A 25,611-nucleotide genomic window follows, 5' to 3' on the forward strand; every position below is an offset into this window, starting at 1 on the left:
CACACACACACACACAAACACACAGACACACGCACGAACACACAAACACACACACACATGGGAGCACACACACACAAACACACACACACAAAGATGCACACGAACACACACACACATACAGAGACACACGCATACAAACACACACACACATACAAACACACACAAACACACACACACACACAAACACACACACAAACACACACACATACAAACACACACAAACACACACACACACAAACACACACACAAACACACAAACACACACACACAAACACACACAAACACAAACACACACAAACAAAAACACACACACACAAACACACACACACAAACACACACACACACACGAACGCGCGCGTTCGCAGGCAATTTCTAATAAAAATGTGTTATAAACCTTAGCCAATATAGAAAAATCAGACAGCTCGTGGAAACATGGAAAATTGCATCCATTGATATAAAACAAACACCTTACGCCAACTTCATCGTTAATCCATAGAAATGGTACAGGTCTTATTTCCTATGTGGTATATCTTTAATCCGTAATAACATGCTATAAACTCTAGTCCACAATAAACTATCCTGTGGCTCACAAGGACATGGAGGCTTACGCACATTGGCATTAGAATTTTAAGAAACTATTCTAAACCCTGCGCGTACATCACTGTAAATCCACAAAATGGGACAAATCTTATTTCCTATGTGGTATGCTTTCAATCCGCAATAACATGATATAAACCCTAGTCCACATAGAAATATCATGGAGATCACTTGGACATGAAATATTTCATACCTACAATGGCATTAGCCGTCTGGAGCTTATAATTATATCTATGATTGATGATGAAAAGAAGTGTGCTCTAGTCCCTGGAGCTAAGTCGTATGTCTTAGCCACTCCGTACTCATAGCTACCAAAGCAATATCCTTTTTGATACGTTATTCACACGAGACTAATTGCTTTATCTTTGTCTTTATCCCTTAAATCTTAAAATCAGCGGAAAGCTTGTAATATTAATTTATTCTGGGTGATGATATTTTATTGGAAACCTGAACGAAAGGCAATGAGGAGGTAAATTTACTTCACAATAAAATTCATATCGTCAAACTGTAAGTACTGTATTATTTATGAGCTGTCGCTCTAGTATCTAATACAAAATGGGTTGGGCACCGCATATATTTTACGAAGTTGGAAAGTGTCGTCATATGAACCCATATAAACTGCAAATCCTAACGAAAAATTGCAGGCATTGCATATTCTTTAACACTAGGGAAAAACTTTAGGACTATAATACCATGATCTTTTTTAAGGCTATCAGCATCTTACATTCTTATAATAATATAATAATAATCATCTGGTGTATTTTGCCAGCCAGTAGGTACCCAAAGTTTATGTTGTAGGTTGAATTAGATTTGGCCACAGGTTTTGATGGGTCCCTATACATACAGACAGAACAGGGGTATTGTTACAATTGAAGACTTCCGTAGAAGAATCTAGGACATGCAATAAGTCAACGTGAACACAGAAATGGCATTACTACTGTTGTGTCACTTGCATCAATAAGCGTCTTCAAAAAGACCACATTAAAGCTTAGAGCCCCATTCTAATAGGACTGCAACCATCTAGGCCATTGGACAGACTAGAGCGCTCAGCGGACTTCCGATATACTTTGTATGGTTTCTAATATTTGTTGTCATACGTTTACATTCTGCATGATACTCCAACTATAAAGTCAATGGTAACACATTCAATTTAGGTTGCCGCGGTCCATCGCGATCGCCGTCCAGTTGAACGAGGCTTTAAAAGAGTCGCGTTCCAGTCAAAACGAAGCATTGAAACGCCATCGAAAACATAACCTCCGTGGCAAGGGTAAAAGGTGACCCTCAATTTTGCCGTATGATTTATTTAAAAAACGCCTTATCCGGTTATAAAGGAAATTTTCTGTAAGGATTTTTTTTCTTATAAACCAGCAGCAATGGTGCATTACGACGTCCTAGTGAATCATTTTGTACTTTCCCAAAGTGACGAATTGTCTACAAATGATCATAACAGACACAATGGAGATCGTTTCGCGAAGCGTCTAAAATGGTCATAATAGACACAATAGAGGTCGTTTGCTTTAGCTGTAACATACGGTTACTAGTATTCAAAATCGTATATTTTTCACGACATTGAAGTACAGTCATTGCATACCAAGACATCCGGTCTATTACTCATTTTTTTGTTCTTCAAGATAGTGCGGTAATTCCTCTTTTCCTTAGCTTAAGGCCATTTATCAAGGAATTAGCGGCAGGTAATTGGGTTGATGATGAAATTCACAGTCAATTTTGTTGCTAATGCTCGTTTAAGAGGTGGCGTGTTGAATGTGATAACCACTATCGTAAGTAATGTTATGACATGGCGTCTGTACTTTGGGGCTTGGAACAGGCAGACGAGATTTTATCAAGGAAAACAACAATCTCTCGGATGAATACTTCCCGCCCTAGCTGTTTCTTAGACTTACATTAAAGTAATTTGAATCAGTACACATACTGGGATCTTTAAGCACACGTAACTATCCGTAAAGTTCACGAAAAGGCATGATTCATGTAAAAAAAACACAACTTTACGCATGCTGAAAGTGTTTTAAGTTTCACACCAGTATCGAAAGCCGATGTTTTCAGTTGATTCAAAAGAAACATTCTGAGTAAAACTAGCTGTTAATCTAAAAACGTTATATTTTTGTTATTTCAACATACAAGCCTTTTGAAGATGACTCCGAACACTATACAGTTTCACGTTTTTAGTGGGTACAATTTTGCCCAAAACAAGTTTACAAGATTTACTGTTTATAGGATGTCATCTCCATAAATGTATTGCAAATTTTACAACATATTGAACTGTGTATTATGATGACCACCTCTGACTGTTTTTATTATCATATTCATAATTAAAATAAATTATTTAGAAAACGATACAAGCTAGACGGACTTTTTCGTTATAATTGAGAATCTGGCTTACGTAAAACAGGAAGGTATTAATAAAGCATTAGTGCCTAGTCACAAATATTATTCATCCGCGACTGTGATTAGGTCCTGTTATCATGTGGATGAATGGGGCGCCAGGAATCTGGCAATGAATAACAAAAGAAATGTCTGCATTATGGTTTACGGTTGATAGGAATGAATAATACCACCAAACACCAAAATATCAACCAGGCAAGCAAATAAACACAACCTTTAGGCGTCGTGCAAAATTTTATGGCTTAGGTACGTGAGTAGTAGAGCATTCGACCAACGGTGTCGTCATTTAGGGTCGCGGGTACGGCGATCTTTACCGCGATTGAAATCCCCAAAGCTTCGGGCAAAATCCACTAAAAGCCCGAACACTTCGCACCTCACTCTCTTCACATTACCGGGGGAAAATGAAAGGTTTTACTGAGTGGCGGTGATATACCTTTAGTTCCTGTAAGAGAAAGCTTTTCGAAGGAAGCTGAAGAGTAATGACGAGGAGTCAAAAAAGGAAAGGCGATGTCGGTACACTTTTCAACAAATCATGTTTGTCTGTCTGCGCCTTCTTAGAAAACCACCGGAGGAGTTCTGAATCATAATGTTCTTTTTTTAACAGAACAGTCACTCAAACCATTCGTTAGAATATTAGAAATGATAAAACGTTTTAGATAGCGCCCAGTTTTTTTCGGCAGTGATGCTAAGTAAGATCTGTTGATCAGTAGGTATTTTGTAAACCCAAAATCATGAATTGTTGTCGATTTTATTGAAGAAAGTCGGTAGATGCTAGCTGAAACGTCTGACAAATTCTATCCAATCGCTTAAGTAACTGCTATCTTGCGTAACTTATTACCAGTATGTCTAATAGTCTACTTCGTATATCCTTTTTATCAGAGGTAGACGTATGCATTACCAAATAAAAAAAACAACAATACTGCAGCGCATCCAGCGAAAGACAATTCCGGACAAACGGAAAACCGACAATAGGATGGTTGCCTTACTGTTGGTAGACTTGCATTTGGTTCTGAAGTCTCTACATGTATGTGCTCTGCGCGGCCTTCTAAGAGAAAGCCAAAGCCAAGGTTAAGCCAAGTTTCCGTTAAGATAGCTCACCGATAAGACGGGTCCACACTTTTGCCCACGGTCCCCATTAGAGTTAGAAAAACGTTATAATAGTCAGATACTCATTTTAAATAACAGTTTGAACCGTAGATTGAATTGAAATCCTAATGATTAATGAGTAACAGACAAACGTTTTGCATGGAAGGACATAATAAGCACACAGAAAACAACACACTATCATTCTCACAACCTAACATATATGGCCTATCTTTTGCCGATGCCTACTCTCTAGTTTGACCATCAGATGCTTACTGCATGCCGCACACATTGCGGTCGCAGGCAGGGCCATCAAGGAAGTAATGACCCATTTATATCTATACAAACGGGCTGATTTTACACGAAAATCTATAAAACGACATATCCTTACCTATTTCCAGTAATGTTTACGCCGCCTGATGGTGTAGAACCTAAAGATTGCACCGTCACACTCAACAGCCTTGGACGGGGAAAAGCGCTCGTCTCCCGCTTGGAATCTGCCTTGTTCTCCGCTTGCGGCACCGGCTACTAACTAAGCCCGGTGGAAACTCCTACTTCCCCAGCCCTATCCGTTGCTCATCCGTGGTAAACATTTCTATTAAGCCGTAGATGACATTGGTGATTGGTTGAAGAGGGCATTGATTTACCAGCACCGCCGCAAAAATGCTCTCTCCAGCGCCTGCTAAACAGATCCTCGTCACCGCTGTCCAATACACCATCAACACAATTGGTCGATATTACCAATTCCCGAAAGTTCCGATAGAACTGGTGCCCGGGGCGGTGAGTTCTCGCGAGTTTGAATATAGAGAATGAATCACCGTGGCCGATCAGAAACTATAATGATCTTCTTCTATACGTTAGGTCCGCTGACAGAGTCACGGATGTTGGCTTTTGCGCACTCACTCGCACCGAGTCATCATATATTTGATAAAACATTACATATGATCATTTCCTGGAGCCGAAACATGCAAAGGATGTTAAGAGACAACTGTCAAGTATTGCAAGTTGAAGCTAGTGACATTGTATATTGGCCATGAGAAAGAAAAATTTCTGCTGACAAAAAAATAGAAATGATAATGAATTAAGCAAATCCACAACCCTTTTCATTTTGCTTCTACATATGCTTTTAAAACACAGACAGACGGAAAGACAGGCATAAATGCGCGTCGAAAAAAGCGTCCTTCTTATGGTTATGGTAATCAACCTCTATACATTCATATAACAGTTAATGACAATGTCAATTCTCTGTATGTTAATGCCCAATATGGTCTAAATTCATTGAGTAAGATAACTTTAATAAAATTAAAGAGAGGTGACCCTATACTCAACCTAAAATGTACAATTTCTTGTCTAACCCAGATGGATTCATTTTTCTTTGGAGTCTCTCTAGTTTAAAGGTATTTATAATAGATTTGGGCAAATTTGTTTATAATTAACATTCTCTACATAGCTATATTGTTACAACATCTATCACCGTCTGCTTGCATTTACAAGTACATTCTTGCATTTAACGCATCTGGGCCGGACAATAACATACGAAAAAGATAATTTTGTAATCTTCCAAACACATGTGCATTTGATACACCCGGTTGCGGCACTGCACTTGAGGCCCCGGTGGCGGCACTGCTGTGTTCGAAAGTTACAAAACGAATTTGAGAAATAAAGAACGATTTTTTTTTTTTACGTTTTGTGTATGTTGTTGTCTGGTAAGTCATACTTTTACGTATTACGCAATATCAAGATAACATATATATATATATAACAGCAATGTGGCAGTGAACGAACCCCGAAGTGCTGCACCGGTGCCCCGAGTTCAGTGAGATACCACCTTCAAGTCAGCTACAAGTGAGGGTCGGTACAAACGAGGATGCGCTTGATTAAGTTACGAGAAACGAGGCGAGCGGAGAATGGCCCAATTAGCCTTTATATCATCCTGCAAGTATACGGCCTGTATTGGTAAGGTTTCGGGTTCCTTGGCGCCTGGCTAGAATTACACCAAATTGCTAGAGCACGACTTGATTAAGCGGAAGTGCTTTGACGGGGCAATTAAGGTGTGAAGAAGAGGGGGTTCAATTTCAAGATATCGAACGTAGTTTCCTACGACGTTTCCTGACTTCGAAAATCTTCTCAGGCTGACATGCGAAGTGCAATGCTCTTTTCACCTTGTTGTAAACAGCAATTGAGGAATCTTTTACCTAGCAGCCAGTCTAACGTGGGGTGGTTTGACTCTCTACGGGGTATATGAAGCCCTCTACCGCCGGGGTAACCTTTCGCACCCGGTAGGAGTTTCTTCTGGTTGGGGTTTCACGCGGGAATGGTTTAATTGGCAACCCTTGGCAATGTTTTAACGTCGCGGTTGAAACAAGGAGGTATGTTAGCAGAAGACAGAATAAAAATCTCCGTTGTGATTTCAGATTAAAGTTGAAGAGGTCACAGAGAAAGCTGAGAGCATCTTTTAGTACTTTGTGAGAATTCCGTATGTTTGAGATTGAATGTGAGCCGCTGTTGCACATTTTTGGTAAATATTGACTGACAAAATATGTTGAAAGTCTTTATTATAGCAATGGAGTTTTAAAAAAAAACATCGGAATTTCAGTCTATTAAAGCAAGGAACAAATACGTTTTTTACCAGGTTTGTTTAGCTGCATTACAACATGTATTTTCGAAAGTGGATAAAGAGAAATTTAGTTTGAATAACCACGTACAGTGTATTTTCTTCTTGGTTATATTAACCACACTCTATTACAAAATACCATTTATTTTCTATTTTATTCAACTTCCAATATTAACAAAATCGTTAGAGAACGTAAGTTCAACTTGTCGACAACCGTCAAACAAGAGAATATTAAATTTCACTTTTAAACACGAGAATAATATGTACGATGATCGCTATGTATCAAGTAGATATTCCAAGATACGAAAAGGTGAACATAAAAGCTAAGACTTTTATCAAAATTTACACAGTAGAAGAAAGATTCCAGTAACAAGTGATTATTACCTTTTCACAATCTAAAGGTGGGAACCAGACATTAAAGTTTGATCCATTCACACCGAGAAAGACCCATGAATATTTCTTTTTATAAATGTGGTGGGTTCTTTAACGTGGTCGAGGCGTGGCCCTATTCAAACACGGAGACCACAGCTTAACGTTCCATCCTAAACCGAATCTAGATAATTACATACACCTGTATTCCCTAACTTAAAATTAAGTGAGGTAAATAAATATATTCCCTATGAGCAAAACAATGGTGTCTGCAAATGATTTAAGACAAAAATGTTCGGATTTTAAGTCAACATTTCTAAACGCAAGGTCAATCTGTAACGTAAGTATTCATTTCAATCATCTGATCGAGTCAGAGAGAATAACAAATTTCGGTTTGGGACGTCAATAACCCTAGACAAGAAACCATATGCGCCTTTTTAAGCGTGTTAACACAATATTGGACGCGTACGTTATTCGATTTCACAAGAGTAGCATATGTATAAAGGGCAAAGTATCTATTAGGTACAACGAATTAAAAGCTAGTTTCGAAACAGTGGTTCCATCGATTGACCCACTTTTCCCTCTATGTGTGCAGTGCTTCTGATATGTGGGACAGTACCTATAGAAACTAACGCTGAGGGCACAACCCGCCGTACGTGCAAATACGTGCTGTCTACGTGCCAACACGTATATCTTTTGGGATCCGTAAGTGGTAAGTACCATCTCCGTTCGAACTCGTAGGGAGTCCAATGGATTTTGGGGCACGCAGACACGCCGTAGAACTTTACGTGCAGGCATAACTTTGTGCGCCATCGGGCTGCGGATTCGCCCCCCCCCCCCCCGTACGTGCCAGTACGGTCGACGCACCTGCCCTGTACAGCCTGAACGTTTTCAGAAATACGTGGCGGACGTAGCCTCCCAAAAAATCGTACGGACAAATTGCACGTACGGCGGGTTGTGTCCTTAGCTTAATTCACAGCTCTCACTCTCTCTATATGGATGGTATGGGTTGTGTATTGGCATTTTGACGTCAAATCTTAAGGCAGGGGAACTTTGTTGGTTACATGATCAAGCTGCACAACGGAGGGTCAAAGTAACAAATAAATTATTCCCTACAAACTTTAAATACCTTAGACACACAAAAAATGTGAGCAATTCTAATGGATTTAAATAAACGCACAGGTACCAACGGGTCCTTAGGATGCTTTCATATTTGCAAGTCCTTATGAGGTCTGAATAAAATTTATATCCTCCATGGGTCGCAGGAAAAAGAGTAAATATGAGACAAATATGGACAACTTATAGTGTGAAAAAAAAACAAAGTTAACGTATCTGGTGTGTAAGCGTACGTGTCAACATTTGCCATTATGAACAATGAAAAAAGCACATGACATGCCAGAGAGTTCAAGAGGAGTGGTATGGTTGCGACCATTTGACTCGTTTAGCATCATATCTGGCAAATTTGTTCAATTTCTTCTATTTTTCCAGCGATCTGTAAAGCCTGGTAGAGACTAAGACTTCCATACGGACCTCGGTAGAGACTAAGACTCCCATACGGACCTCATATAGACTTGAATATATACGCACGTGTGAACCGCCCCTTTGGCTAAGGTTATCACACAGATATTCTCATTTATATTTCGTTTGAAAACCGTTGGCAGTCGGTGCAATGATGAAAGCAGAAGTTCTCTGATATAATCTTCTTCTTATCAAGCCGCATTACCTTACCTCGTTCCCGTAGTCTAGACCTGTCACACTCCATTGTTAGCGATGAAGAAAACCAATCTCAACTTATCGAGTGGGTTTGTGTCTGGAATAATGAAGAGGTAGCTTTCACCAACATCGCCTTCAGTTTATTTTAAAATGAAACTGTATTTAGCCATGTATGAGTGCAAGGACGATGCTAACATTTTGTATTTTGTCTAAATTTTTGCGAAAATAACTTTTGTTGGTGTGTTCTTCCTCTTCTGTCATGAACGAATCAGAGCCTAAAACTTAACTTACGTTACATTAGCATATATGAACAAAGCATTAGTTGTTGTAGGAAATATGCACGGCGGTCGGTTGCTAGGGTTGCTATGCGAGTTCGACAGAGTATCGGGTTACAAGAGGCCTACTATTTGCTAACCGTAAAATATTTCAAAATAAACAAGATGTTATGACAAGGAAAATGTATTCAAAATAAGATTAAATTCGCAATTTTAGATAGTTTGAATCTTCCCGTTTGAATTGAGATAGTTGTTTTGTTTCGATTTTGCTTCCAAAGACGATTATTTTCTGTTTCAAGGAAGGCCTTCAATTTGACCAAACTCTTGATAAGATGGGCCGCAAGTGCCATGGTAAATTGTCGATTTTTTATATTTTTCGTCATCTGAGAGGCAAATAAAGCTTTCTGTTTTTGGGATTTTTTAATTTTTAATTTTAAGCAAAGTTACAGTCAAAAATATGCGTAAAAATGGCATTTTTCGCACTTAATTACCAATAATTCAAAATCTAGGGCATTTTTTAAAAATCCCAAAAACCAAAATCTCGGGAAAACCGTTGCGGTCATTTTGAGCCGTCAATGAGTTATGTTGGACTCTTCTTGGTGGAGATCTTAAACGATGTTTACACGCATGTCATGCCGCACGGAGAGCGGGAGGGTGTAATTGATACCGGTGTAAACAACACATATGATATTCAAGGTCACCAACAAAAACGCCAGTAGCTTCGTTACATATAACAGGTCCCAAACAAAGTGAAAGCATAGATGTACTGTCCAGAAAATTGTTTATATCGGTTAAAAACTATATTTTTCGCCTGATTCAAGTTAGTTGGGGGGAAAATGCCAGAAAGCACGGTTTTACCTGCAATGACCGCAGATGACCTAAATAGAACACGGGTTCGGTTCGAATTACGTCAGATGGAACATCATGGAAGAAGGTTCGAATTCGGCTAGACATGGGAGATTTTGAGCCCGTATTTGACCACCGTGATGAAGTAAATATTAACTTTTATAGCATTCATATTTACAGGTTAATTGCTATGTCAAAACCTTTGTTGGTAAGTACGCCGTTCTGCGCCAAGTTGTCTCGTATTGTCAATAGCAAATTTACGGAAATCAAAAAAGAAAATCGCAATTTTTGGCAAAAATTTGGACCCCTTCGATAATGCCTTCCAAAAGTTGGCATATTTCAGTAAGAATCCACTTAAAAATTATTTGCACATCCATACTTCTATTTTTGTTTTTAATTTCGCGCATATACGCTCGGCTTCCATTCCAGTCCAAACTGTTACATTTCGTCCCCGCAAAAGGTTATACAATCTCGCCTTTGACTTCCGCTGTAACTTTCCAGGGTCAAATGGCCAATACATTAGCCAAGTTGCCCCTAGCCATTCATATGTCTCTTTCCGTATTGCTTGGTGACCCCATACATTTTCCGCCGAGCGAAAAATCTTTGGTAGTCGGGGGCATGTTACGCGGTTAAAATTTAACGTTTGGAAGGTCAATAGGCCAGATGCAAGTGAAGGCAATATCGGTTGGATGTCTCTCATTTTCAACCGGTGGAGGAACAATTGCACCAAATGGCCCAGCTCTATTGACCTCGCGTACATTTGGTTGTATCGACCTCAATTTTTACGTTGTAAGATTAAATATATATATGTTCCCGGGGCAGAAAAGGCGATAATGAGAGCAAAGTGGTCGGACCACGGCTGAATTGCTTTATCGTCAAGCGATTCTTCAAGAATGTGTGGCGGGTCTGGAAAATATGAACAGAATCTAAGAAGGGAAATGTATGTATGAGAAGAAAGCCAAGAAGGCTATGCTGTCGGTAGCGGATGCCAGTGTGTGTGTTAGTGTGTTAGTTTGTGTTTGTGTGTGTGCGCGCATATGTATTTGTGCCTGCGTATGTACATGTATGTGTGTCTGTGTGCGCGCGCGCGTGTGTGTGTTTGTGTGTGTGCGTGCGTGCGTGTGTGTGTGTGTAGACGATCACCATGACTTAGGAGGGCCTAAATAGATTGCATTGTGTATTAAGTGGCTATGGGTCTTCATGAGATCTCAAAATAACTAGATTTTTGAGGCTCCTAGTGGCTTACATGAGCATTATAACCTTATTTTAGCATCAATACTATAATGTAAAGTGTTCGCAAAAACAACAATAGCTGTAGAATAAAATTTGGAAACTCTTTTGCCTGTGTGTTGCATGCCTCTTGATAATAAATGATCCATATGCTATCCGTTTAAACTGTGGCAATCACTCAAAAGAGACGCAGTATCAGCCGTCAGAAACGACTTTGAAGAGTGTACATTCTGAACAGTGGGAGAGATAACTCCATGGTTTAGGATGAGCCATTTACAGTTTGTGACGTAAGCTGGACCTACAGCTCATACATCGTGCCTAGGCAATTGTGTCGTATCACCTTTGATTTGTCTGCTAAGACTCATAGCACGTTCCCTTTGGCTCGGTCATGATACTAGTAAGTGGTTACCAAAATCGTCTTTCTCAAGATAAAAATCTCATAAATATCGCAAACAACATGTAACTCACTGGACTGGGTAAAATTGCGCAAAAAATTCGAAAAGTGCATATTCATTAGCAAATCGGCTCAAAACCGCATTTCTCCTTAAAAAAAATGGCAACAAAATCTCTGGAATAGACCGTTCCTGACTGTCGACGTCAATCACAATGAGAGAACGGCAGGTAGTGTTTGACCAATGGGAGGGTGACAAATATTTGCATGCTAGACGTATAGGGGGAGGTGCTGTGAGATTGGTCTCTTGCTAGTATCGGGCTCTGTTTGTCCCTGGTCTGGAAAATAGAGACTAGGTAACACTAACACAAGTTTTGCCTAGAGCGCTGAGCTGTGTTCTATTTGTGTCCAAACAGTGATATCTGCTGCCGCAATTCCAGTAAACTAGTACGTTTAAGATAAAATAAGTGGATTTTTTTTCTCGTAATCATACTTCTAAGAAAATATGTAGATAAATGAAAATCACCCAATTGGTGTTTTACATGGTATGAAATAATGCAAATTCCTTCAAAATAAAAATAAAAAACTGTTCAAAACAATGTCCGTTTTCACAATCCCATTAAGCTATACGTTTGTGTGTGTTGGGGGAGGGGGGGGGGGTTCTCGAAATCATACTTGCAAGAAAATATCTAGAAAAAAGAAAATCACCCTATTGGCGATCTACATAAAATAACGCCAATTTCTACTTACCCATTTCGCTTCCTTCTCAAAATCGATTTTTACAATTAACAGTCGTCACTCATACGTTACACAATATGCTGCTTAAGTATTAATAATGCTGTTGTAGCGGCGGCGCCAATTGTGGATTACATGTACAATTCATTAAAACCCAGCCACTTCGTATCCCCTGTTGGTAAGTATTGATCAATTCAGGTTAAATTATACCCAACTCCACTAAGGGGCAACCTCGCTACGACCGACCGATTTGACAGCAAGCTTGACTAATTCAAAATGAATCTTATTACCACTTTGTTTGTTTTGTTTTCTTTTTTTTCAGTTTGACTTTTGCATAATATTCCGACTATGAAGTCAACCTATACACGAATCCATTTCAGGTTGTAGTGGGGTCGCATCACCTTCAACATGTTGTAGTGAGGTCGTAACACTTAAGATCGTAGTGATTTTGCGACACTTCAAGTCGTTGTGAGGTCGCAACACTATAACCATCTTTGTAAGATCACAACACGATTTTGTAGAATTGGAGATTATCCATTCGTCGGTCGTTCTCTCGCGTTCGAATCATACAACAGCGACTCCTACCGACCTATCCAAACAGGGCAAATGTATTATTATGTACACAAAAAAAGCTAAAACATTCTTAGCTAAGGGTCTTTCATTTTGACAGACTGGCCCTTTTGAAGTACTTTAGAATGACACACCTAACATTCACATATAGACTAGCACACTTAGAGAGAATATGGACAAGAACAGAAGCCAGAAGAAAGATCATGGACTGCAACACTCATAGCCAAATTCCTTGAGAAATCTTGGTGGTCTTGTGTAATTTAATCTTATTCATAAGAGAAGAAATCATAACTAATGTCTTATCTTAACAAATTTAAAACGTCCCCTCCATTCTCAGGCAACTTATCCATTGCCAAATGCAAGATTGTGGTAACGTTAAGTACGTACAAAATAGGTAAATAAATTGTAAAATAAGTTCTAATATAATTTGTTCAATGTACCAATTTGCTTTATACAAGATGAATGCCATACAGTATAGCTTCTCAATTTACAAGGACGATGTTAGTAACAGAACCAGATTGACAATACCAGTGCCAATACTTTGTCTTCCTTTGGACTTGTAAGACAGTCGGTATTTTATCGACACTGTATAAAGGTAATCAGGGTGGGTCAAGGGTCATCCGGAGGTCAACATTTCAGCACCGCCATGTTCTGTGTGTTTATTTTGGGCGGAGAAAAATAATGCAGCTTTTTTACGATATTGGGGCACTTCAAAACATAAAACTAGTACAGGTATGAGCTCTATTGTTATGTTTAACAGTTGAAGGGTCCATATTGTAGTTTGTAGTTGTGAAACCGTGCAATATTTCTGTCCGCAGTTTTGGAGGGGGAGGGGCATCTTATATATAACGACTTACATTTAAGTGCCAAACAACTTGCCATATAAAATTGGCGACATTTGTAATATTAAAGTGTTTTCATGTTGCAAAACTACCGAAGTCACGGGTTCCTCTCTCAGCACTCGGTGTCTAGTGCGGAAGGGGCCTTCCGCACTAGAAGTCTAGTGCCGAAGTTACGTCCGCACTAGGTGTCCAGTGGTGAGTCGACTTCAGCACTGAAAAACCCGATTCACCACTAGAAACCGAGTGCTGAGACTACCTTCCGCACTAGAAAACGAGTGACGACAAATATTCCGCACTAGAAAACGAGTGACGACAAACATTCCGCTCTAGAAAACGAGTGACGACAAATATTCCGCACAGGAAAACCAGTGACGACAAATATTCCGCACTTGAAACTGAGTGCTGACAGCCAGCCTCCGTTACGTTATTTACAGTTCCGGGCAGTTAAAGGTGGTACACACATATATAAAAGAAGTGTAGCAAAACGTTCACCTTGAGCCTGAGAAAGCTGCGTATGGGAGAAAATATCCGTGTCGGGTTTTCAAAGAACAGTACATATCAATTATCTTTCTTATTTAGACATTAATTTCTTTCGTGACCAAAGTAGAACTGTCTAAACTGTCTGTATCCACCACGCAATGATGCATGCGAACGATTGATTGAAAGTAGTCTGCAACTCAAACACGACAAAGGGAGCTGTAACGTTAATGTATTGTATTAGCATTTTATCTTCGTGAAATTTAGAAAAAGGGAACGAAGCTGACACACTGTTGACATGAGGTCATCATATACATAACACTATATACATGTAGGGTGTAGCGTATGATACACACATGCTGTTTGAGTTCCGACAGAGACAAGACTAAGCCAAAATTGATTTAAAATACTGAGTTTACAAGTGACCGTCCGAAGGTGAGTAGGCGCTGCTGCATGTCAACTATGTTTTTGAGTAACGATTTGGACGCGAGCACTGGAAACCCAGTGCTGACGGTCTTAAAATGATAGTAGCACTCGGCTTCTAGTGCCGAAGTGGTCTTAGCACTCGGCCTCTAGTGCCGAAAAGTCACCGAGCACTAGAAATCCCAGTGCGGAACCCGTGACTTAGGTAGGTCGGCACTGGGTTATCCAGTGCTCAATGACCTCCACACTGGGTAACCAGTGCTGAACGACATTTGAACCACCCTTCCGCACTAGAAACCGAGTGCTGAGCGGAGATTAGCACTAGAAACCGAGTGCTGAGCGGAGTTCGGCACTAGAAACCGAGTGCTGGGCGGAGTTCGGCACTGGAAAACGAGTGCCGAGACAAGGTGTAGCTCTGGAATTCAAGTGCTGACGGGTCTTCAGCACTCGAACAAAGCCGTTCCGCACTGGAATTCCTGTGCGGAAGTTTCTTCCGCACTGGGCCCCGAGTGCCGACGCCATTTTCTCCACGTATTCCGCACTGGGCGGCCAGTGCGGAACCCGTGACTTCGGTATACTTGCTTTCATGTTTGTCTTTAAATCTGGGTATAAATTTTACGTATATTACATACGATAACCAGGAAACTCAGTCCGCCATCATAATATTGTATATAAATGATATATGTGTGTATGGCATGATATTGTCATGTCATGTTATGAAAGCTCATAACTTTTATTCTATATACTATTTAAGTACCAAATTTGGTATGGTATTACTGCTTTGTCTGTACCATTATTAACACAACTTGTTATGATAGTGTATCTTATTATTTTTCGTTATCAAAAGCTCCAGTTCCTTTGATAATAATACATTGACAACTGCCTTTATAAGTTGTGGACACTAACATACTAATAAATGTTTTAATAATGTATTCGATTTCAAAACATATGATATCTTACATTGTATAACATTAGGCAACATGACTTTATTAGATTAGATTATATCATAGACAAAAAGTTTATATTCTTTCGGTTCATAAATTGCTTTGATAAAAATACAAATGTTTTTTTTTTTTCTTTTCATATAGATGCCAGATTGGTGATATTGAACTAAATGCAACAGACAACTATTAACTACAGACATGTGGTCTCACACCAGGAAACCCAATGGCAAAGAACTGAGAGAAGAATGGACTGTACATGAAAGAAGAGAAGAAAGACACGGGAACTGTGCAACATCAAGTTTTACCACAAATTTAGTCCCAAAGCATACAACTAACATGTGGAAAACACCAGTGAGTAGCACAACAAGCATTGGATTCAATGAACACACACAAGAATGTCGCTGGGATGAAAGCAATAGAAAAGACAAGCACCAGAACAATCCTCATCGTTTACAACATCACAGGGAAGATCAGACGTGGGCATGCTATCTTTGTGGCTCAGAATTCAGCTCGACATTAAGCTTAGACAAACATATCAGCGTCCACATGTCAGCTTCTGACGGAACGCGTAACACTGAGACCCACCATGGTATATACACACCTGACTCGTCTACCCAACCAACTCCTGTGCAAACCCACCCCATAGAAAGGATCTTTCCATGCAGTTTTTGTGAGAAGAACTTCACCAGTAAGGCGTATATGAAGATACACATGCGTGTACACACCGGCGACAAACCGTACAAGTGTCAGATGTGCGACAAATCGTTTAGCCAACACGGTACCCTGAAGAATCACACCCGTACACACACTGGCGAGAAACCTTTCGCCTGCGAGTTTTGCGGTATGACTTTTACAAGCAGGGGTAACATGATAACACATACACGTATTCATACCGCGGACAAGCCTTACGAATGCCAAATATGCCAGAAGAAGTTCAGTCAACTCGGAAGTCTTAAAGTTCACGAGCGTAAACACACTGGAGAGAAGCCATTTGTGTGTCAGTTGTGCGGTAAGAGGTGCATCACGAAGGGTAACCTTAAAACTCACCTTTATACTCACACAGGTGAGAAACCGTACCGTTGTGATGTATGCAACAAGAAGTTTAGCCAAAGAGGAAGTCTTAACACTCATATGAAGACACACAAGCTGTGACTATCAAAAACCATTTTATTATGTTTCCCCACAAGATAACATATTGTTTTTGATGGAGTGTTCTTCTGTCATGAACCAATTAGAGCTTAGAACTGCTGGTGACATTACAGGGCTCGAAACTCATTTTTTTATTAGGTGCACTGGTGCACCCAGCTTAAAAAATTGGGTGCACCAAAAAATTTTTGGGTGCACCACTTAATTTTAAGTAATAACCTAATGATAAAACTTAGTTATAAGCTATCAACTTCTTTAACAGGTACCATGACAGACATTTTTATCTAACTAACATCTTTCTAATACTTAGATGCCAAGAATATGATGTTTACTAGTATACTTTGATATCTTTACATACATAAATGTAAGAAAATATTTGGGTGCACCTTGTGCACCCACAGAAAATTATTGGGTGCACAGTTCCAATTTTGGGTGCACCTGGGTGCACATGCACCCAGTATTTCAAGCCCTGCATTACTATATTTATTTGAGCTGTTGTTCCTGACTATTCTGCACCTGCTTTATACCATTTACACAATTACAGCATGGTTACAAACTTTTATTTTGGAAACGGCCAATTGATGTTCGCGTTGATGTAATCAAATAAACACTGCCTTATGACACAAAATGCAGATAGGATTATAAAGGGGGCATACTTTAAACTTGCTGCAACACATTATCAACTTTACATGTAGATTATGATAGTATGACACAAGCCAGTGCAATGATGTACCAGTGTTAGATTGCTTGTTAAATAGAAAAGATTTGGAGTGTAAGTTTAAAAAATTTCATTCTTGTGTTTGAAATTACTGTTCAACTTGAGAATTATTTAATTGTTATTTATAGTTTTTCTGATAAGTGTATTGGTAAGTAATAAAGTTTTGCTAGTCATATAATGGAGAGTTGAACTCTAATACTATTAGTAATAGTCTGCGTAGGCCTAGAAAAAAGGGTTTTTGGTTATCTGACCTATACTAGCGAAAACCTGCTGTTGGTAAAAGACCTTGAATTTCCATTGTACCATCTGAGTGACAAAAATTAAAAACAGAATTCCTGTATTTCACACTTTAGTTTACAGAAAGTATAAATGCTATGGATAGTTGATGTAATAATGGGTAGAAGCAACTTGTATGTAGAAGTTAAGTATGTATATTTCAATATGGAATTAATAAAAAGCCCAGAATATAAAGATTGACATCTTTATTTCAATCCGCACATTATAATCAACATGAATATAAACCAGAACTATTTTTGTGCATTTCAAAAGTGAATTATGATTTAATAAATAATGGTACATATCAATTATACCACAGTGCAATCCTTTAGACACATAACATTTCTATATTCACATTGGACACACATTTTCGAGCATTAAAGTTCAAAAACGAACACTAGAATTTGTGATCATTTCATTTTCTTTACATAACAATTACATAGAGATAAAGATTTAATTATAGATAGTGTGTGCAAAGAGAACAATTCAGAAAGATACACAATCATTCAATATTCATTTTTTCAAAAATCGCTGTTAACTTTAGATACATTAGATCTTGATTATTTTCACCATTGCTCAAGTTCAAATCCTTATTGTAGTCTGAGTCTGATATCTATGCGTGAATTATCATAATTTATGCATGATTGGAGCCCAGCCGCTGACGTGTACCTGTAGCCTGACGCTTGCGCAGTGCGTCCTGACGTGCACCCACACAGGCTACGTCATAGGCAGAGGGGTTGTCATCCACCCACAATTCATTGCGGCTGCTAGTCCTGCGCAGGCGTTCTGGATGCAAATGGAGAAAAACAAAGACCATATAAGTAGCATTTTAACATTGAGTTCGATATCTGCGATGGAAAATGCCATTTACGCTTTAAAAATGATATGCACCTAGAATTTTTCCGTAAAGGCTTACGGAAATATGCCGTCTAAAGCAAAGAAGAACAAACGACTTTCATAGCACATTTGAACACACATTTCAGGAATTCCCTCTAACACTGTACGTAAATAACCCCATTGCCGACGAACCTTAATAGAAATGTGAAGTAAGAATATAATGTAAATATGGGAGGGTTTGTTGTTGTACCTCGCCTTGGTACGACTCCCCATTTTCCAGACACCATTCCACCTGCATGGACCCACTCATCGTAGTCATCTTGTCCTAGAATAATAAAAAGCAAATTAAGAAAAGATGTTGTCAAAACACTTAGACGAAACAACAATGGCTATAAACGCTAAACTAAAAATACCAATAGCACGGAAATCAGCTATATACAGAATACGATGCTTTACGCGCAGTGTGTCGTTGTATAAAATGCACCTGTTTGACAAACGTGCTGCTGCTGTCTGATTGGTCGAATAAATAATTGCCGTGCAATCATTGGTTGAACTGTAATTGACGGACAGTCAGAATCAGCCTATTAACCTCTGGCATCAAAGGAAGCCAATGACACATCCTAATTAATGGGTTCCCAAACTGCTGTCACTTAAGTATCTAAAACGTAAATTGGTAATTTTGACTGTTAGTGGAAATGATAAGACTCACCGGGTTGTCTGGCACCTTCGTAGCCGTTCGGCCGTAGATACGAGTTCTTACGCCGCCTCGGCTCGGAAGTCGTGCGTCGGGAGCGTCGTTTCGAGCTCGGTATGTTCTCGTTCATCATCGGGGGCACTTCGGGCTCGGCTACGTCATCATCGTCGAACATCGTCCCTCGGGATTCATCAAGGTCAGCCTTTTTTTAGAATTATAGACAAGGGTAAGAACGATTAAATATGAAACGAACAGAATTATAATCAGTGGTAAATTGTGGTGTATGGATGTCTCAAAATTCTACATATGGAATATGAATTTGCATACAGAGCTAGTAATTTCGGGTAAATGTCAAATTTTCAGGCCATGACCGTTCTTGAAATTTGACATTTACCCACAATGCATCACATTGCACCTGCACAATATGACAATACAACAAATACACATGCAGCCCCTTTGTACGTGTGTACGCGCGTGCGCACAAATAACAATCTGAAATTTTTAAAAAGATTATCACAGAATATTTTACTATATTATATTTTCTTTAGCTTGTAATTTGCCGTTGGGATAGTTTTTGTCATAAACAGGTTCGATTCAGTTCCTACCTCAGCCGACATAATCTTTTTCTTGTTTGGTATTGAGATGTTTAAGCTCAAGTTGACGCATGCGCCGCGAGGGTCGACTGAATAGGTTCCTTCGACACGCCCGTCCTGGTGCAGTTTGAGTTGGTCCGCCAGGTGTCTCTGTCAAAGACAGAACACACCCTTAGTTACCCATGCCGTATCTAATTCGTACAAGGGGCTGCAAATTGCAAGGCATGAATGTATCATTACAAGCTAGATAGACCCTTGGCAAAAAATCCTATTATATGGATGTCACTGAATTTTCCTCAGTTTTCAAAACAAAACGAAAATCAACCACTCTGTTTTTCATAAAACAGACGCAAAATGACTAAAAAGTTGCTGTAGAATTCAAAAAGAATATCTTCTAGTGAATACTGATGCCATAGGATGCCAAAGTCAATTCCAAAGCTAAAGAATATGTTTCTGTTGATGATACACTTTATGTAGGCATTTGTGCAACTGTCCTGACGACTTAGAGTTTGAACGAATGACAGCAACTTTTTGCAAAACGTATTTTCGCACGGTCGCATTTCTTTGGGCTTCTCAGATGATGTCATCCATATAATCGAATCAACATGCCCTTACGTTTAGTACATTTTTACTATGCACCCTGCACTAGGCTAATTCTCCTTTATCCGTGGGGTATACGTAACCTTTATCCGTCGTTTTTATAGCAGTATCTTTAGGGATATGAAGTCGACGAACGGTTGTTTCAAACTGCAATATTTTGAAAACATTGCAAATTGAAGCTAACATCTTTCAAGTTCATATCCCTACATTACACTGTTTTAAATACAACGGATATAGGTTACCACGCGGATAAAGGTGAACTATCATTTTCACATACCTGTGACCCAAATGTGTTGTGTCGTCGCCGAGTACGACCCCGTTGCCAAAAAGCACTGGAGTTTTTGTTGACATTTTGGTTGCCATAGTAACTGTCGCCATCGCCCCTCTGGCTCTGGTTCCTGTTCTTGAAGGGCTTCTTGAAAGCTTGCCAGGCCTGGAAAATGTAGAGAAAGCGTCACTACATTGTCTCACAATGCAAGTGCACCACCTAGCGATTCAAAATAGTACTGCAGATTATCCTTGACAAGGGGGTAGTCGTACCTACGCTGAACACGCTTGTCGAACTGTTATAAAATTGAACGTCTATTTGAGAGTAATCTATTTTTAATATGAGAAGTATACTTCTATATTTAGTAGCTGATATGTTTTATTGTTTGATATTCAACTTGCCTCATCCTAGCAAATTTCAAGCCGTATATCATATGTAAAGCATAAGTAACGGATAAACGAGTACGTTACAAACGATATGTTGCGAGATTGATACGACAAAGCATACAGGTAACCAGATACGCAAGATTGCAAGATTGAATTTATAAACGACTAGAAGTTTCAGACAATATGCATTGTCGAGTTTAAAATGCCCTTACCTTGTACATAGGTTGTTGTCTGTTTGGCTGCTTTGATTTTCGCCTCCATCGCTTCCCATGGTAAGGCGGTGCCTCGTCATTCTCCATTAGCTCACGTTCTGTCGCCCTCCTCTCAGCCTCCTGCCTCGCCCTGTCGAAATCGAACGTCGGTTCTGTGATCTGATAGGCCAACACAGGGTTCGGGTTATCATCTCCCTCAACCCAACTGTCGTCCTCGGAAGTCTTCGCCTCGACGTCGGGATTCTTCGTCGCGGCCTCGGATGTTTTCGGAGGAGCGCCGAATCCCTTCGTCCGTTTGACTGGCGATTTCTTCTTAGGTTTGCATCTCCCCGAAAGACGGAACGCGCGACCGAACAGACTCGGGGCTTTGTTTGGGGAGAATTGTATATTAGAGTAGGAGTTGTCGATGGAGATTGGCACGCCCTCTGCGTTGTATTCGGTGTCGTCTTGCGCTTTCCTGGCTCCTTGATCGAGTTCTATCTTCTCTATGAGGTTGTGAACGATGTCAAGGTAGTCCGCGTTTCTGTCCTCACCGCTTTCGGACGTCTTCTGGCTGGCTGAGTCAAACCCTGTGTCGTCTGATATGACGGAAGGGGTGGATGTGCGTTTGGCAGCGTCATCCAACCTGTAGGAGCAAGAAACAGATTGACAGATTGACAAAATAAGTTTGCATGCGTAGTAACAGGAATTTGGATCAATATCTCAAAGTCAATGGCCTCTGAGACGTAAAAAACACGCCTAGACATGTGTGTTAAAACAGTTGCATGTACAAGATCTATAATCAAGCCATGTCACTAATTCCACGTGCGCGGCGCATTCGTGAGATCAAAATTGAAGGAACCTAACTTGTTAACAGTTATTGCAATTCGAAACTGGAACCCTTACGAGACAAGTTTACGTATGTCTCATTGGCCTTCATGTTTGACAATTTTACCAACTATTCATAAAACTACGCATCAGGAGTTCAAACTTTTAAATAGCTTATTCCACCTGCGTTGCATTTCTTCTTTTCGTTGTTCAAAGGTTTTGCTAAACACCATACCGTAAGGGTTCCTTGTCAGTTATGATGATCTGTGGTGGTAGAACCGGATCACTAGTCTTGGTCTCCTGCAGTGGTTTCGTCTCCTCCCTCCGCAAGATCTTGATAACTGCAGGGTCGTCATCAACTTTGGGAGACGCCTGGCTCTTCTGTTTAGTGGAGTCGTCTGCTTCCGCTGTTGTTGTTGATGATGATGATGCTGATGCAGCATGGACGGCCTGCTGACTGGGTCGGTGAACTGCTGTTGTGGGTTTGACGTACGTAGGGGCAGCAATGACACATCCCTGTACAGAAGAAGAACAATGTGGCTCCTCGACATGATATCGATCATTTTTTAAGGAAAATATATTCCGAAGTCCGTGTCTATAGTACTGATTATAAGCCATTTCATAGAGATTAGGACGCATGGGCGACAGGAATTCTAGTTAATATGTCAAAGGGTGAGGCCAACAAGGTAACCCAAACTTATCTGGACGTCGTTGTACAAATCAAAACAATAGTCGAGACAAGGACCGTTATCTTCTTCACCTTAATTTGACATATTACCTGGAAATTCTGTCACTGCAAATGCGTTTTGATGTATGTAAAAAAAAAAAAAAACTTATTGGAAGGCAGAGCCCATCCCTCTTCTTCCACTGACTTTTAGGATATATAAAAATTGTTGGAGTTACGAAAGTACTGTAGAATGCCTTTCCCGAAGAGGGGAAAACATCCATGGCATTTCAGGGAATGAATGAAAGAATTAAGAGAGCTCTTGAAAATATTGTGTATTACTTAATGGTCTTCAACTCTCACACATTGCCCACAATACATTACAATACCCATGTGCACCTCAAATATTGAACTAACTTATTGTGACGAAATTTTGTCGAAGTGGACATTTCATTGATTAAAGTTTGAATGAATTACCTGAGGCACCACTGAGGGATGGTAGTGAGGCTGGAAAATCGGCTGACGGACCACGTAAGGCTCTGCATGGGGGTTTGGGTGAGGGTGGTGGTGAGGGTGAGCAAGGGGGTGCTGCACCACGTACGGCTGCGCATAGGGTTGGACGCTTGGATAAACCGGATGATCTGCACAGGTAGATAAAAGAAGCACAGTTAGAATAGCAACATCTTGTTTGAAACTTTGTGAATGACCAGAATCGTAAAAAAAACAACAACAAAAAAACGATGATACTACAATAAAAGCGCCTATTATACTAAAATGGAATACCATAAATAAGTATTTTTTACGGTTCCAATCACCTATGTATTGTGACAGAAATTATGGGTAAAAATTGAAACAAATCACGCCTGGGCATTGTTATGTAAACCAGGACATATATCGAAAGGGGAGCTCTTTTTACAAGTTAGAGGCTTCAATCTTCGACATATTTCCAACTCATTCGACGTACTTTGAACTATATGCATAGACGTGCCTTTGACGCGACTTTAACATCATATAGATGGCACCAAGGTAACACAAAACATGTTTTCTTTTTAACCAGCCCCCCCCCCCCCCCCCAAAAAACACACAACACTTTTCTTTTTTTCTGGGCAAGTTGAGTAAGAAGGTTTCACTCATTAGGCATTGCACTTGTACCCACTAGCAAAATGATAGGTGAAGAAAACTTACTAGAGACATACTGCCATTGCGGCCCTGCCACACAGTATCCCATACTCGGGCGGACATGTCCGCTGGCGTGCTGCAGCCGGGCGTAGTGCGGTGCCGCCACGACTCGGCTGGGGGCGCTCGTGCTCGAGCTGCTGACGGGCGCCTGGCGACTCATTCTGTGACGTTCACCTAATCTCTTTTAAATTGAGCTAAATCAGGTTAACACGTTACATAATGCAATTCAATTACTTACGTTCACAGAACATGGGCCGCAATATGTAAACAGATTTTTTTTTGTCTAGCATTCCAACATGTACAAGCCTTTGCCACTAAACGAAAAACAAAATACGAAGTAACAAAAAGTATTTGTGTTACATTCCATTGTACGGAGGTACAAAGAGTTCTCTAGGAGAATTTGGCCGATTGTTCAGGTTGCATTAGTATGTTTCTGGCCACGTGTCTACCAAAAAAAAAGAATCCACATCGAGTAGTTTGGGTCTAGCAAAAACATCTAATTCTACTGCTCTCAGCATCAAACAAGCAAAGAACTAACACTCACATTTCGCAAAGAACTAATACGCAATTTTCAGGATTATAAAATCTGAAACAAGGCACGACTCACCTATTTTGCCACCAAAATGATGCCCTTCTCCTATAGAATATAGACTCTTTAAACTTCCTGAAAACGCCTCAGAAATATGTTTCTCTGTAAGCTTACAAAACAAGGGTGCGAAAAAACTAATGGTGCGAAGAAACAAAAGAAAGCGTGCGAGGGAACTTCATAGTCCGAGAGCGTCGCAGTGAAAATGGCGTGTCACTCTTGTCTCTGTGCGGTTTCGCAGAGGCGTCTGGGATTGGACATACTCATTATCTAAAATTATTGATTAATATTTGCCGCCTTTAATGTAACATACTCTCTATCTCTCAATATTAGACTCTTGTGCCTAATGTAACTTTACACCTCTGTCACCTCTTCCAAGATTGTGGCAGCCTGGTTAAGGAGAAAAAACAAAGTCTTTCATAGTTTTCCCAGAAGATCAAACCAGTTAGTTTCGTCCAAAACTAGTAGATTTGCATGTGAAACTGACACCTGAATGGTCTTTAGCAGGTAAGAAACATTTCTCTAATTTTACGAACTTAAGCAATGGTGTGCAAGTTTCTCTCACTTAGTTTGGAATTGCACTTTATAAAACTTCATTTCGTCGGTTCTAGTAATCAAAGGTGTGGCCTTTCTCGTCAAAATGATTATGACGGGCGTTTACGCGACGTAATTACGCTAATGGTGTCATAAAAACGAGAGATATCTTGCAACATGATACCCTGGGTACGAGATCTTCAGACGACGTACACAGGTCTGACCGCCATGATAGATTGGGAGGGGGGCTCAGCTCATATATGACAAATGTATTAGCAGCATTTTTGACGAAATAAAAAGTACGGTAACTTTACTACGATGAACTTCAGACAGCAAGACGATCTTCTATTCTTATCACTAAGCAATAAAGGTTGTTTTGTCCATGTAAGCGTGTACTTAGATGACGCAGTGGCATACCCAATGTAAACCATCATGGCGCAGATGAAATCAAATGGAAAATTTTTCTTCTTTTTTTTCATTAGTAAGTTTGGGCCAATTATGAATATTGGACTCTAAAAGTCTAGACTAAGCGCAAGAAAGCGTTCACAGTCACTCGTCAGAACGTTTGGTATATGTATGATATAATTCCATAAGCTTTAGCT

The 25,611-nt window shown here is 39.9% G+C and overlaps 3 protein-coding genes across 5 annotated transcripts in view; 1 reads left to right on the forward strand and 2 right to left on the reverse strand.

The window, feature by feature from the left end:
* LOC118403969 overlaps window positions 1–4,889 on the reverse strand; it is a 44,048-nt gene extending 39,159 nt beyond the window's left edge. The window contains exon 1 of the transcript XR_004829723.1: window positions 4,472–4,889. The gene's annotated coding sequence lies outside the window, so the exon portion shown is untranslated. The remainder of the gene's footprint in view (window positions 1–4,471) is intronic.
* Window positions 4,890–13,401: 8,512 nt separating this feature from the next.
* LOC118403655 (gastrula zinc finger protein XlCGF7.1-like) lies at window positions 13,402–17,339 on the forward strand. Of its 2 annotated transcripts, XR_004829669.1 has the most exons (3): window positions 13,402–13,555; window positions 15,654–16,763; window positions 17,128–17,339. XR_004829669.1 is itself a non-coding variant. In XM_035802428.1 (2 exons), the coding sequence occupies exon 2, from the start codon at window positions 15,708–15,710 to the stop codon at window positions 16,659–16,661; it is 954 nt and encodes a 317-aa protein (XP_035658321.1). In that variant the 5' UTR covers window positions 13,402–13,555; window positions 15,654–15,707; the 3' UTR covers window positions 16,662–17,339. The 2 variants fall into 2 exon arrangements, 1 of the variants encoding a protein (XP_035658321.1); XM_035802428.1 differs by having other exon boundaries at window positions 15,654–17,339.
* A 501-nt stretch (window positions 17,340–17,840) lies between these two features.
* Window positions 17,841–24,720, reverse strand: LOC118403410. 2 transcript variants are annotated; one of them, XM_035802122.1, is made up of 10 exons: window positions 24,497–24,720; window positions 23,896–24,070; window positions 23,188–23,351; window positions 22,282–22,562; window positions 21,240–21,864; window positions 20,651–20,806; window positions 19,786–19,923; window positions 19,196–19,382; window positions 18,737–18,811; window positions 17,841–18,435 (listed from the first exon to the last, which is right to left on the reverse strand). In XM_035802122.1, exons 2-10 carry the CDS (start codon window positions 24,047–24,049, stop codon window positions 18,284–18,286), a joined length of 1,932 nt encoding a protein of 643 aa, XP_035658015.1. In that variant the 5' UTR covers window positions 24,050–24,070; window positions 24,497–24,720; the 3' UTR covers window positions 17,841–18,283. The 2 variants fall into 2 exon arrangements, with proteins under 2 accessions (XP_035658015.1, XP_035658016.1); XM_035802123.1 differs by lacking the exon at window positions 19,786–19,923 and having other exon boundaries at window positions 24,497–24,718.
* Between the last annotated feature and the right edge of the window lie 891 nt (window positions 24,721–25,611).

This window comes from Branchiostoma floridae, chromosome 16 (genome assembly GCF_000003815.2).
Source record: "Branchiostoma floridae strain S238N-H82 chromosome 16, Bfl_VNyyK, whole genome shotgun sequence".
In the NCBI taxonomy this organism is placed as follows: domain Eukaryota; kingdom Metazoa; phylum Chordata; class Leptocardii; order Amphioxiformes; family Branchiostomatidae; genus Branchiostoma; species Branchiostoma floridae.